At 41.2% G+C, this 14,356-nt stretch overlaps 1 protein-coding gene across 1 annotated transcript in view; it reads left to right on the top strand.

Annotated features, from left to right (window-relative positions):
• Positions 1–1,385: 1,385 nt before the first annotated feature.
• The window catches only part of LOC137394887 (flap endonuclease 1-like), a 36,133-nt gene continuing 23,162 nt past the window's right edge, over positions 1,386–14,356 (top strand). Inside the window, exons 1-4 of the mRNA XM_068081663.1 lie at positions 1,386–1,528; positions 10,179–10,281; positions 11,523–11,625; positions 11,866–12,039. Of these exons, the coding sequence (XP_067937764.1) occupies positions 1,447–1,528; positions 10,179–10,281; positions 11,523–11,625; positions 11,866–12,039 (462 nt within the window). The 5' untranslated portion in view covers positions 1,386–1,446. The remainder of the gene's footprint in view (positions 1,529–10,178; positions 10,282–11,522; positions 11,626–11,865; positions 12,040–14,356) is intronic.

Here is a 14,356-nt window from a genome sequence, read left to right as displayed (position 1 = left end):
ATAATTGATATGACTTATTTCAAGCCAAATAACAAGTTAATAAAACAGGCACTTGCTGGTCCGGACTAGGCCACACTAACCCAGTTAACTTGTACCAAACTTAGCCTAGCTTGGCCAAAATATTAATTTTCCTGTCATGGATTGGATACTGGCTCAGCAGCAAATATGAGTTCAGCTGTTTCAAATCAAATTCTGGCCTTGCTGTTTTATACTGAATACAATCACTGAAACTTTTGCAGTATACTCCTAGTTCACTGATTCTTGTGGAAACCCAAAAACTAAGTGCACTATCATATTAGCATTACTAACATGCTCAACTCACAAATTCAGAGCACTTGCCCAAATAGAACTGTACACAGATGTACATGCAGCTAAGATTTAATGATTTATGTAACTTGTAGGCTGCCAAGAACAGTCGACTAGTGATAACTGTCATTAACTCTGAGAACATTGTTTGAATAAAGCTAAGGGCAACCCTTTCAAGTGGTTTGATTAAAGCAAAACAAGTAAATATCATGTGTTCTAGACTAAGAAACAGTTTACTTTGTATTCAAGAAACAAGCGTAAGAAGTCCTTTTTTGTCGGAGACAACAGTGGAGGAGGCAGGGTGAACTTTATTTGGTTATGATATTACCATTAACCAGGTTCCAGAATATATTTGAATTCTTTTATCAATTTGCCATCAGTCTGGGTATTTTGAACCCATTCAATGCATGTTTTATTTATTTGTAGCAATACTATTAATCCTAGACATGCTAAATTACCACCGGTAAGTAACATGTATAGTAAGAAGAAGCGTTGTTTTGAACTAGAGAATTGCTTCTCAAACAGTTTTTAGTTGCTTAGCAGAGTTTCTGATAATCTTGATGGCAGGTATTATATTATTTTACCACTAGCGCAGAAGATGAAAGCTAAAAATTTATACACTCAAAACACACGTGTCTTCAACTCAGCTACAAATTCCAAAAGCTAGAGGACTCGAGATACATTTGTATACGTTTTAGACTATTTAGTGAATTTAAACCGAATTCTTTGTGAAATGTTCTTCTAGTCATAATAATTCTGCAAATAAAACGTATATTTTGTTCACGTTATCTGGTCTATCGCGCAGTAACAGCAAAGCAGTCTGGATCGCATGCTTTTTACTTGAGAAACGGAAATATACTAATCCGGATTGACAGAAGTTCGGCCGATTTTCGGCCGAATATGAAACTGATACGCATTGTCCCGTGATGATAAGCTACAAGAAATCGCCAATGTCGTCAAGCTGAGCTTACTGACGAGTTTTATATAAAAAGACTCTTTTGTATTCGGAAAAGTCTATTAGCTCCTCACTCGATATTATACAATGAACAGTCTATATATTTCGCGGGAGTTGAGGTAGTTTCATTTTCGTTTTTTCCCTGAGACTTCATCCGTTTGTTTCGTATATTTGTTAAATAAAGAATGGGTATTAAAGGTCTTACGCAGGTTCTTGGCGATAATGCGCCATCGTCTGTACGAGAAAAAGATATTAAAACATATTTTGGTAGGTTATTCACGGCACTAGTCAAACATCCTCCCGCTTGGAATTAGGACCAGTATTTTGTACTGTAGAATAGCCAATAGAACAGCATGCCTGTTTTCTATCGCTTATATCAGTGAAATTTACGAACTCTTTTTTTCTTCTTCTCACTAATCACATCTGCTCCTGTGCAGAAGCCTTATTGTGATATTCTATAGAACTAGAGGTTAGGGTCAATAGTTTTTTCAAAACTTTAGATTGCCAGATGGTGTTAGTGACTAGTATACAAGTGGTTAAAGACATGAAGTAAATTCTACTCGACAAGGATAGACAACTCCCGACTCAAGAGCGAATTCACACAAACTTGATAAGTCAATAAACAGACTTGTGGTTGAGCCGATAAACCGACTCGAGAGTGAGCCGATAAACAGACTCGAGAGTGAGCCGATAAATAGACTCGATGGTGAGCCGATAAGCAGACTCGCGGGTGAGCCGATAAACAGACTCGATGGTGAGCCGATAAACAGACTCGATGGTGAGCCGATAAACAGACTCGATGGTGAGCCGATAAACAGACTCGATGGTGAGCCGATAAACAGACTCGAGGGTGAGCCGATAAACAGACTCGATGGTGAGCCGATAAACAGACTCGATGGTGAGCCGATAAACAGACTCGATGGTGAGCCGATAAACAGACTCGATGGTGAGCCGATAAACAGACTCGATGGTGAGCCGATAAACAGACTCGATGGTGAGCCGATAAACAGACTCGATGGTGAGCCGATAAACAGACTCGATGGTGAGCCGATAAACAGACTCGATGGTGAGCCGATAAACAGGCTCGATGGTGAGCCGATAAACAGACTCCGATGGTGAGCCGATAAACAGACTCGATGGTGACTTTTCTCAACTATTACACCCTAGCAAGCCAAGCGCAATAATTCTTGATGTTCGGTCAATAGCACTTATAGTGAATGCAGCTATGATACGCTGGCTAATATCACAATGCTAAAGTCAGAAACAATGACAAGAATGTTATACCTATTTGCTTTTCAAACTCAAGCAGAGCTTGTTTGTAAAGAACGCAGTATCTTTATTGGTGTTATATCTCTCAGTACCAAGCAGTAACACACCAGCAATGATAAAACTGACAGGTTATATAGCAATTCCAAGAAAAATCTACAGTTGATTGGCTGCACAGTAATTAGGTCAACCAATTCCACAATAACATATTTCGAATACAAAAACGATAACATTTGTCCCTAACTAATCACGCAATACGAGTATTAATAATTTTTAGTGTTTGTATAGTAACATACAAATCTTAGAACAATATGGTAATAAATGATTAACATAAAAGAATTTCTAGTATAACCCATACATATACACTACATTGGACAAGTGTTAAGCGTGTGCCTTATAAATGACTATTCAAATTTGTCCGAATTGCGACGAACGTAATATAGATCCATTGAGTCAGCAATTTGAAGCTGCCGGATTATAGGCTTAGAAAAGACGTCATCAACTCTCTTGCGCATGCTGACTGTCTATAAATACGGGTACACACTGATTTACAGTTCATTCGCTTTTACAAGCATGAAGCACTCGTGCACCTTTTGCGATTTTTCTTGTCACAAGGAGCGTGACCTACAGAGGCACGCTCGTGTACACAGACACCGCTGCTCCTCCTGTGATGAGGTGTTCACCACTCAGCCTCTCCTGCATGCGCACGTCTCTGCTGAGCACCGGAGAACACAGTCTACCCAGACTGAGTCCCAGAGACCGAGGGCGCGTTCACCTCGTCGCCAACACCATCACCGAGGGCAACGCTACCAAAGGCCACGGCAGGACCGAAGGCCGTACTGGAGGCCAGCCCGTGATGCTTGCCCTACTCCACGGCATGAAGTGGAGTCCAAGATCGTCCGCCCATCGGTAGACTCCATCGGGGATGATAGTGACCCTCTCGGGCTACTGGACTCACCAGTCAAAATTGACTTCTGAGTGCCAGTAGTCTCACCAACCACCTCGGCCCTTCTCAGGGCCACCATTTCCATTTTAAGGGTTTTGTTCTGCGTCAACAATGGCGGAAACTCAGTGTCGTACTTATCCATTTTTTTTATTACACTGTCCCCTACTAAGACAGAATTCTGCCCCAGAATAGCTGATAGCTTATCATTGTCTGTTTGCATTCTGTTGAGCCAATAATTTTGTAGATGCATTGGCTTCTTGGTTACCCTAGAAGGTCGCTGCTTTACGTCAGGGTTGGCTGGCTTCACCGACGTTTCCGCGGCAGGGGGTTCGGGCTCAAAACTAGTTGCTACATCTTCTGCACTTCCTCCAAAGCTTGGTCTGCGGGCCCGAGCATTCTCTCCTGGAGGAGCGCTTGTACCGGCTTCCTGGTACAGTTTAATCCGGCCTTCGTGCTGTACAGACAATTTTCCGTTTCGCTCCATTTCGTACGTTTGATAGGGCAGAGATTTTGTAATGCGGTAAGGCCCAACATACTTGGGTTGAAGTTTTGTTCCCCTACCTTTTTTCTTAAAGTATGATTTGAGCCAGATTTGATCACCTTTGACAAATTTTGGCTCTTCTTCACTGTCATCTGTCCGAGGTTTGCATTTTTGATGTTGTCGTAGTTTTATGTATGCGGTCTGCATGTCTTTTTGTAGTTGTGCAGCATACTCGTCCTCTGTAAAATCCAACCCGGTGGGGTAGTTGACCAGGAGGTCATGCGGCAGTCGGACATCTCGCCCTAGCATCAATGAGTTAGGCGTCTCCTCAGTGCTTCGATGTGGCGTAGCCTGTATGATCCGCATGATTTGGGGCACTAGGTGATCCCATTCCTGGTGTTCTGACTCGGCCAGCATAGCCCTCAAGGAATTTCCCAGTGTCCGGTTCAATCTTTCCACTATCGAATTTCCCTGGGGATGATAGGGAGCGCAATGGGTTTTCTTGCAGTTCCATAATTCACAGCAGGCCCTAAATAGAGCTGACTCAAACTGTGCTCCTTGGTCCGTGTGTATTGTTTCAGGGATCCCAAAATAGCTAAACACTCGCTCCTCTAGAACCTTAGCTACTGTTGAGGCCTGCCCATCACGGATTGGAATGGCATCGTACCATCTGGTGAAATGATCTGCGAGGACTAAAATCTGGGTGTTACCGTCGGTAGTCTCTGGCAGGGGCCCACATAAATCTACCGCAATAACCTGCCATGGTCTTCCGGCCCCCAGCTTGTTTTGGGGATCAGAGTGTCGGTGGCGTGCTGGTTTTGCTTTCTGACAAGCAACACATCCATTCACCCACTTCCTGACATAACTCGTCATGCCAGGCCAAAACCAATTTTGACGGATTATGGCCAGGGTCTTATTAAAACCAAGATGGGCAGATTGGTGCGCGGTCTGTGTTACCTCTGCTTGTTTAACACGGGGACATATCACCCTTGAGACTCGTCTACTTTGATAAGGCAACTCTACGTGCAGCACACCAGATTCATCTAATTTTAGGTGCTCCCATAATTTAACTAGCTTTTCTGCCTGCCATCCCAGGTACTGGTCTGAAGGGGGTTTCTGCTCCCGGACCCCATGATATACATCCCCAATGTGCTCATCCAACTCCTGAGCCTTGGCCAAATCAATTTGCCGTCCCGCTAGATGAGTGGATACTGCATCAATTCGTACTGGCTGCATTTGGGATGCTTCGGGGACAAGGTAGCGTTGGCATTGCTTGCAATCTTGGCAGATCTGCCGACTTAGTCCGTCTGCATTATTATGTTTCAGCCCCTTGCGGTGCTTCAAGGTAAATTCAAATTCCGAGAGTACCTCGAACCATCGGGCTAGCTGACCTGTCGGCGTTGAAGCTCGCAGTAACCATGGCAAGCTGGCATGGTCAGTGCGTATCTCAAATTTCCGTCCATATAGTTGCGGACGGAAATGTTTTAGGGCTTTCACAATAGCCAGTAGCTCCAGCCGCGTCACACAATAGTTCGCTTCTTCCGGTGAGTGCATCTTAGAATAGTATGCAATTACTCTCTCTTGACCATCATGTTCTTGTGCCAGGACCGCTCCAGAAGCCACTTGGCTTGCGTCCGTATCTAGAATGAATGGTTTCGAGTAGTCCGGATAGGCCAGCACCGGCGCAGTTGTCAGATGATTCTTGAGAGTCTGAAAGGCATGCTGACACTCGTTGTCCCAGCAAAATTCTGCTCGGGTAGAACACAACTGGCTGAGTGGTCGAGATAGCTCTGCATAATTTGCAATGAACCTGCGGTAATACCCACAAGTGCCCAGAAAAGCCCTGACATCAGACTTATGCTTGGGCAAGGGCCATTCGCTAACAGCTTCAATTTTGGTCGCATCGGTTTCCACCCCATCAGCGCTCACCACATGCCTCAGGTAATGTACCCTCTCCCCGAAAAGCGTGCATTTAGATGGCTTCAGCTTTAATCCGGCAGCCTGGAGTCTGTGAAAGACCTCTTCTAAGCGTTCTAGGTGAGTGTCAAAATCGGCAGAGAACACAATTATGTCATCTAGGTAGATCAACAGTGTGCGCCAATGCGAGCCCCGTAGAACTGTTTCCATTAATCGTTCGAATGTAGATGGTGCTGAGGTAAGGCCGAAAGGAAGAACTTGCCACTCCCAAAGACCGGATCTAGTAGTAAAAGCGGCAGCTTCTATGGCAGAACTTTCTAGCTCCACTTGCCAATAGCCACTGGCAAGATCTAGAGTACTGAACCACTTGCTACCACCCAAGGCATCCAAGCTATCATCAATTCTAGGGAGAGGGTATGCATCCTTGGTGGTGAGTTCGTTCAGCTTACGGTAGTCCACACAGAAGCGCCAGCTGCCGTCTTTCTTTTTCACCAACACAACTGGGGAGCTCCAAGCGCCATGGCCCTCCTTGACTAGGCCATGTTCCTTGAGCTCTTGCACTTGCTTCTCTATTTCTGCCTCTTGAACAGGGCCATGTCGATAAGGCCTTTGTTTGATGGGTCGTGCATCTCTAACCAAAGGAATGGTATGCTGGACAACAGCAGTCCTTCCAAGATCATACTTGCCTGTACTGAAAATTGACTGATTTTTCTGCAATAACCCCATTGCCCTTTTTACTTGGTTATCGTCCAACCTATGACACCATTGTTGAAAAGCATTCTCAAGGTCTTCCGGAAGCGCTCCGTTGGTCGGCCCCATGTTTGGGTTATCTTCCACCGCCCCAACTATGGAACAGCTTGCGATGACCTGTCCCGACTTCAGCTCAATTTCCGCATCTGAATAGTTCATTATGCGTATACAGACATCTTGATTTTTCGGTTGATGTATGGATGAGGCCACTACTAGCCCTGGCAGCCCGCCAGTGTGCTCTATACACGCTGCCCCATGCCTCCAAACGCGATTCAACCTAGCTTGAACGAGCTTCTCACTACGGGATGGAATGGATGTAGTGTATTTGGCCTGGACCTTGACCTGCAAGGGCTCTCCGTTGGCAGCACAGCAATCGATCTTCTGTCCTTGGCAGACCAGCTGATTGTTCTTGAAATCAATCTGGCAGTTAAAGTTCTTGAAGAAGTCAAAACCCAGCAGGATATGGTTATCTATTTCGGCAATAATAAAGTTCGTTACAAATACTTCATTGCCCATCTTCAATGTGACTTTCGTTGTCCCTTCTAATGGAATTCGTTGGCCATCTGCAAGCACACCCTGGCCTTCAAAAGGTAGGGGGTGGGTGAAGGAAGACGGGGGTAGCTGTTGTAGGACTCTTTTAGGAATTATGGATCGGGAACAACCACTATCGAGAAGAAGCGTAAATTTTGTCTTTCCTACCTGAGCCCGAACATAATACGATGTGGCCTCGGAAGGTTGACAGAAACTAACTAGTGTGTCACCCCTTAGGTTTGGTTCAGCTTGTCCGAGGCCTATGACTGCTGAACTGATTCGTTTCCCGCCTTCTTTTGTCTGCAGTCACGAGAAATATGTCCTAAACCCTGGCAATTGTAGCAGCGTATGTCCTTGGTGGTTCGAGGCCTCCGGTTAGCCGCCAGTCCATTTAACAGCTCACGCTGGGAGGTTGCCAACTGTCTTTGTGATTCCACCAATTTCTGGGTTAGTTCCATTTGCATGGAAGCAAATTTATCCAGCATTTCCTTTTGAGAGTTGCGAAACTCTTCAGCCTGCAGCTCTATTTGCTTCTTCAGGTCTTGGACGTCCTCTGTCTCTAACCAGTGGATCCCTACATCGGCAGTTGTTATTGAGCGATATTTATGGATGATATCTGCCGGATTATAGGCTTAGAAAAGACGTCATCAACTCTCTTGCGCATGCTGACTGTCTATAAATACGGGTACACACTGATTTACAGTTCATTCGCTTTTACAAGCATGAAGCACTCGTGCACCTTTTGCGATTTTTCTTGTCACAAGGAGCGTGACCTACAGAGGCACGCTCGTGTACACAGACACTGCTGCTCCTCCTGTGATGAGGTGTTCACCACTCAGCCTCTCCTGCATGCGCACGTCTCTGCTGAGCACCGGAGAACACAGTCTACCCAGACTGAGTCCCAGAGACCGAGGGCGCGTTCACCTCGTCGCCAACACCATCACCGAGGGCAACGCTACCAAAGGCCACGGCAGGACCGAAGGCCGTACTGGAGGCCAGCCCGTGATGCTTGCCCTACTCCACGGCATGAAGTGGAGTCCAAGATCGTCCGCCCATCGGTAGACTCCATCGGGGATGATAGTGACCCTCTCGGGCTACTGGACTCACCAGTCAAAATTGACTTCTGAGTGCCAGTAGTCTCACCAACCACCTCGGCCCTTCTCAGGGCCACCATTTCCATTTTAAGGGTTTTGTTCTGCGTCAACAATGGCGGAAACTCAGTGTCGTACTTATCCATTTTTTTTATTACAGACAGTAAAACAAGACAATATGTTATAAGCTTGCATTTCGATGAAAGAAGTTTCTCTTAGTCTCTGTATTTATGCGGGATTTAATTCCACCTACATGCGTTGTCTGGTGTGCCTCACAATGCTGCACAGAAAATTCAGTATCCACTGAAACAGATTTACTTAGAATTTTTTTCCTTACTGTTATGTCAGTAAGTCTGCGACGCCATTCAAGAGAAGGCCGGTCATTCCAAGGATATACAGCCCCCAAGGATAGCCGACGGCTATCATATGGGCGGGGACTTTATGATCGAGCTCTGTTGGGATGAACCCGAACACGGCGCCCGAACAAACAAATATGCTGAATAAAGCCCCTTGGAAATTTACAAATATTATGAACTATAGTGGTTATTTTACTGATCTGATAAATTCATTTTGTTGTCAAATAAATATAGTATCCCAATATTGTCACATTTATGATCAGCCCAGTTGCCATTCACAAGCATTCGTGATATTAATAGTCACCATCATAAAATAGCCCGAATTCGGTTTTAGATTTTGAGTATGAAAGCTACACTGCACAGCTTTGCCTGCTGTTTCATCTTAATGGCCAGGTCTAACAAGTGACTACGATGAAAGACTTTGTGATTTTATGGTAGGGGTGGCAAAATATTAATCAAAAACTAGAGAAAAAGGCTGTTGTTCGGGTGATTTCGAGTAAATTATATTTAACTTTAAGCATATACTAAGATTTCTACGAATCTCAATATTGGTAAAGATAGGTAATTTTAAATCTTTGCTTATCCATAGATCCATTTTTCTGGTTAGGTATTACTCGTACACTGTAGAAATTCGGGGTTTGTTGATTCATGGTTTGTTATCCGCGATCGACGCATATCTGCAATAAAAACCTAGACCCAAATACCTAACAAGGCAATGCGACCGCTCCGCAAGAATTGTGTTAGCCCCTAAACCCAGGTTAGCACAATTCCAACATAGCTCTATCATTAAACCCCGCCCATATGATAGCCGTCGCCTATCCTTGTGGGGGGGGGGGTTTATATCATTGATGTTAGTGATAAAAAAACCATCATCCTTCATTAGAATGGTCCAAAGCTGTCGTGTTATACTGCTGACTTTTAGCTTACAGTATAATAGCTTTCATATACACAGCTTCACTAATCTGCTGCTTGCACATCGCACTAGCTGAATAGCGAACATGCTCTATGACTTGGGCAGACAATTTTTGCTTCATAACGGTCTGAAATTCACCTGGTTGGCTGTCTAAAATCTTAAAGAATTAGTATACCCAATTAAAACATATAAAACAGCAAGTCTAATTAGGTATTTATACTATAACTCGACATATAAACAATATTTTCAAACAGAATGGGCATGACTTGGAATCAATTTTATCATGAAAAATTCACATCCTCTGCTTGATCACAACTGGTAAATACAACTTTTTCTAATCTGTTGCTGAGAAAAGATTTTCTGTCTACATGAAATTAAAGGTTCTTTATTAACCTCTTGTTGATCACTGATACAATAACATACAAAATGGGTGCTTTTTCAAACATCAATATATATGCTAAATGCAAATGTCTAGGTGCTCTGTTCTTAGCTTAAGTTTTTATATCGGCACTTTTTATTAAACTGTGTTAAAATACCCCAACACTGGTTGTAACAAGGAATACTGTCAGATAATAACAAATTGATTGTTAGTTATAGAAATAAACAAACACAATACAGCTTGTTATCCTTGTTATCAAGCCACAATGCAACTCACTTCTATTACAGGACGCAAGGTTGCAATTGATGCGTCTATGTGCATCTACCAGTTTTTAATTGCCGTTCGACAAGATGGCCAACAACTTGCAAATGAAGATGGACAAATTACAAGGTTATTTACTTCCAATATCGTATTCATGATTCGTAGCGCGGTAATTGCATGTTGAACTTAATGACTTTAAAAAAGATCTAATAGTCATCGTATTTCAATACATCAGAGTTTTGGCTTTCGAATGAGCCATTGTTTGGCATGGTGAGACAGACATTGGTTGGTATTGGTTATAGGGTTTCCCCAGAGCTTTACTGCCGAAATGTTCAATGGTATAGTCTCAAAAATTATGATGTCACAATTTTCATATTCGGTGTTGTGTGCTCTTACTGCTTATTTTATTGCTTACCGCTTATATTTATCAACTACAATAATGACGCTAGTGGCAGGCGAAGGTAGGACAACTCCAGAGAACCAATGAAGATGACAAAGGAATCAGTGTTATTAGCTCTCCGTGTACAGATTGTTTCTATGATAAATAACTCAGATTCCAAGCACCATACTATTTTTTCCCGATGATATTATGCACTAGCCCTCTCTTTTTATTGGGATGTTGAGGGGCACGACGGAGACTTAATTAATCTCGGCGAAAGTGCGATTGACATATAGTCCTAAGACCACGCAACTGTAATTCACAATCTAATCGATGTGATTTCATTACCTTTATCAATAACATTATATTTATTGAAACAATTAATTAACCCAGAACATGTTTGTATTGGTCGAACGCTAGCACGATCCCTCGCCATTGTTGATTATTTAGAATCCTAGTTTATTATTAGCGCTCTCTGGGTTTAAGAGCACCGATTGTCACAGAAAAGTGCAGCCTCAATGGCAGCGAAAGGGATCAACTACCTAAAGCTAAATAATAATTATGACATCACATTGTGGGAACCGCAACCAAGTGTTTTTTTATTGCAGGACATACTTTTAAACCCCTGTTTTTCATAGTTCTATTATTCTTTGTGTATTGAATATAGGCTCATTCGAAAGCCAAGACTCTGATGTATTGAACTATATAATAAAAAATTATATAATTTATGTGCTTTAAAGCCTTGGGCATCCAGAATTTGTCGAAAAATGTCTGATTATTCTTGTAGTCATTTTGAATGAATAACTAAAACAATGTGTCATTAATCCACATTCCAAAGACATTTTTTTAGTAAGCATTTATGATGATGTTAGGATTATCAAACTGACTGATTGGTTATGCTTTTGTATGAGTGCTTAAAGCAATAAAAAAATTGCTAATTAATTTTATTTTCTTTTGCCTTTCTGATCAAGTCCGTGTTGAATGTTTATAGTCATTTGATGGGAATGTTCTACCGGACTATTAGAATGGTTGACAATGGCCTGAAGCCGATGTACGTTTTTGATGGAAAGCCTCCACAGTTGAAATCTGGAGAGGTGAGACAGTTAGCCGTCTGCTGGTAAAATTTTAACACTTTGTCTCTCATGTTTGCTCCTCCCTCACGCGTAATAGACTAATATCTAAGAGAGTTGAACCATCTCTTCAAATTAGGAAAGGTTAAACTTTTTTAATGATTTAATCCCACAATCTCGAAAAGGAGTTGTTCTACCTTTGTTATATCGAAAAGCTTGTGTTTAAATATCTATATTACAACACAAACAAGGATTCTTATGTAGCTCGAGAAGAGAAGTGAGAGAAGGGAAGAGGCTCAAAAGGAGCTTGAAAAAGCGAAAGAAGCAGGTGATACTGAAGTTGTAGATAAGATGTCAAAGAGGCTAGTGAGGGCAACTAGAGAGCACACTGAGGAGTGCAAGGAGTTGCTTGCTCTTATGGGCATACCATTTGTTAGTGTAAGTATCTCGGAGTAGAGAATTTTCTGTTCAGGTATTCGGCACTAAAAAATCTGACAGAGTTCTATTATGTCTCTTCTTCTGGACTTTAATGTCTCATAATATTAGCATGATTATATTCTGGCGCGTTTTTGCTCAGTTCTTGTTTCAAAAACAGTACAAAAATATAGAGAATCATATTAAATGTACATTGATGTATCCTATTGTACATGTATTGTACAGGTAATGTAGTACATCAAATGTTATTAAAAGAGAAAGCTAATTTTACATCATTAAAATTTATATCAAATAATAAAATTATTAAAATTAGTTAGATAACTAAATAAAAGCCTGGCCATACCCAGGTAATAAAAAAGGCTTTGGGCAGAAATTTTATTTTTATTAAACATATACCATTCTCACTTTTCCACTTCATATCATAAGAAAAGTGTTTTTTTGTGCAGTTCAAATGAATTAAGAGATAAAATAAAACAACTGTAAAGGTCTTCAAACTTTTTCAAACAACTGTAATTTTTAAATTTCATATAATGAAAGAAGTGTTTTGTTGAAATAAATTATGAAAAAGTGAGTTTGAAATCATTAGCAAGTAATGGCTTAATATAGTCTGCCTTGCTACGATTACAATAAAAAATTATTTGATATTCAATTATATGATTTTAGTTCATTTCAGTGGCAAGGCATCATAAGGCGAAAATATAGTATAGACATATAGAGCGGTATAGAAACCCATAGCACTTATATAATGCAAACTCCTGGTAAAAATCATCAAAATTATCATCATTAATATTGCTGTAGCAAAACAATATGTTAACCTTAGTCACTATAGTAACCTACAATAACTTTAGTGCATTATGTGGTTATGATCTGCAAGAAAATTTAACATTACAATGTACTACTCGCAGAACGTACCGTGGAGAGTTTTCACCTTAGAGACAGATGTGTAACATAAACGCTGAATCTAACTTAAATGAATTTAGTTTACTAAACACATACTTGAAGGAAGTTTTACTAAGTTTTACTATGTAAACTTTAAATTTTCAACTAAAATTTATTGCTTATCTGTTTGCGAATCCGTTTTTACCAAAACAGATAACGTTGAACTCGCAATGGCGAGCAACATATATTTTTTAATAACATATATAATCAGGACACAGATTGCCAAATTTTAATTTCGAAAGAAATTTTTGTTGATATCGTATGGCGGGAAAACAAATTCGTCCTGGTATGGCGATAACAAAAATGCATCGTGTTTTATGGAGTTAGGCGGAAAATATTGCATAACAGGGCATCGTAACTCGTAGGCGCATTGTATCAATTAATACGTCATTTAGCCTGTGAAATCGGGAAAAAGGTATATAATATATAGCAAGAGCGATGGAAACGTAAGAACATTTGTAGGCTTGTGGTTAGATGATTGGTTTAGACACATGCGGTTGCAATCTCCGTGAGTTCAAATCCAGCACGATGTGAGCTTTTTGTTCCAAGATTTTGATAGCTATAGCTGGACACACCAATTCACAGAATACACACAAATACTGAGATTTATATATATATACATTGCATTTATACTTTATATATATACATTACGTTTATATACAGTCAAACATGGATAACTCGGCCACGGATAGCTCGAAAACATGGTTAATTCGAACAGTTTCTTTGGTCCGTTCCCACGTAATGATAAATTGCTATAGATAACTCGAACTCAACACTGGTAATTCGAACTGTTTTTTTGCCCAACGGCTACCGAAACGGTTGTTATCGCTTTAGAAAATCACTTTATTCAAAGCCATAGAGGTAAACCTCATATTTTCGTAATTCATAAGCGTTGTTATTACCACCATCGGCAAAATAATTTTGTCAACGACTTTTCTAAAGGTTTGGTCAAATTTGATTTACACTGCTAGACGATTAATAGCACGGGCTTGCCGTGTCACGCGCGCAAGGATTTTCGCCACAAACATACAAAACAAAAACAGCATGTTGTTTTGTATGTGCGTGGCGAAAATCTTTGAGTGCGTGACCCGGCTAGCCCGTGACGAATAGTTTTCCGACGTTGATTCCGTGTTGAATCAACGTCGGAATGTTGAATGTTTAAAACGTCTTAAAATTGTTTTTACTAAACGTATACGTTGTCTTAGCTAAAAAAAAACTATTCATCGTTTGACCTAAACATAGAATACGTGTGTACATTCAATAAGTATCCATTCAAAAAGCGTGAGTGATATACAATGTACCGTTAAACCTCGTAAAACTTTTAATTGAACTGCCTCGGAGTGTTGCTCTTAACGAATCCCAGGTAAAGTAAGGGATTTTT

The sequence above is a fragment of the Watersipora subatra genome, chromosome 4 (genome assembly GCF_963576615.1).
Source record: "Watersipora subatra chromosome 4, tzWatSuba1.1, whole genome shotgun sequence".
In the NCBI taxonomy this organism is placed as follows: Eukaryota; Metazoa; Bryozoa; class Gymnolaemata; order Cheilostomatida; family Watersiporidae; genus Watersipora; species Watersipora subatra.
Note: the sequence above shows the minus strand (reverse complement) of the source record. Positions and strands in the feature narration are given on the sequence as shown.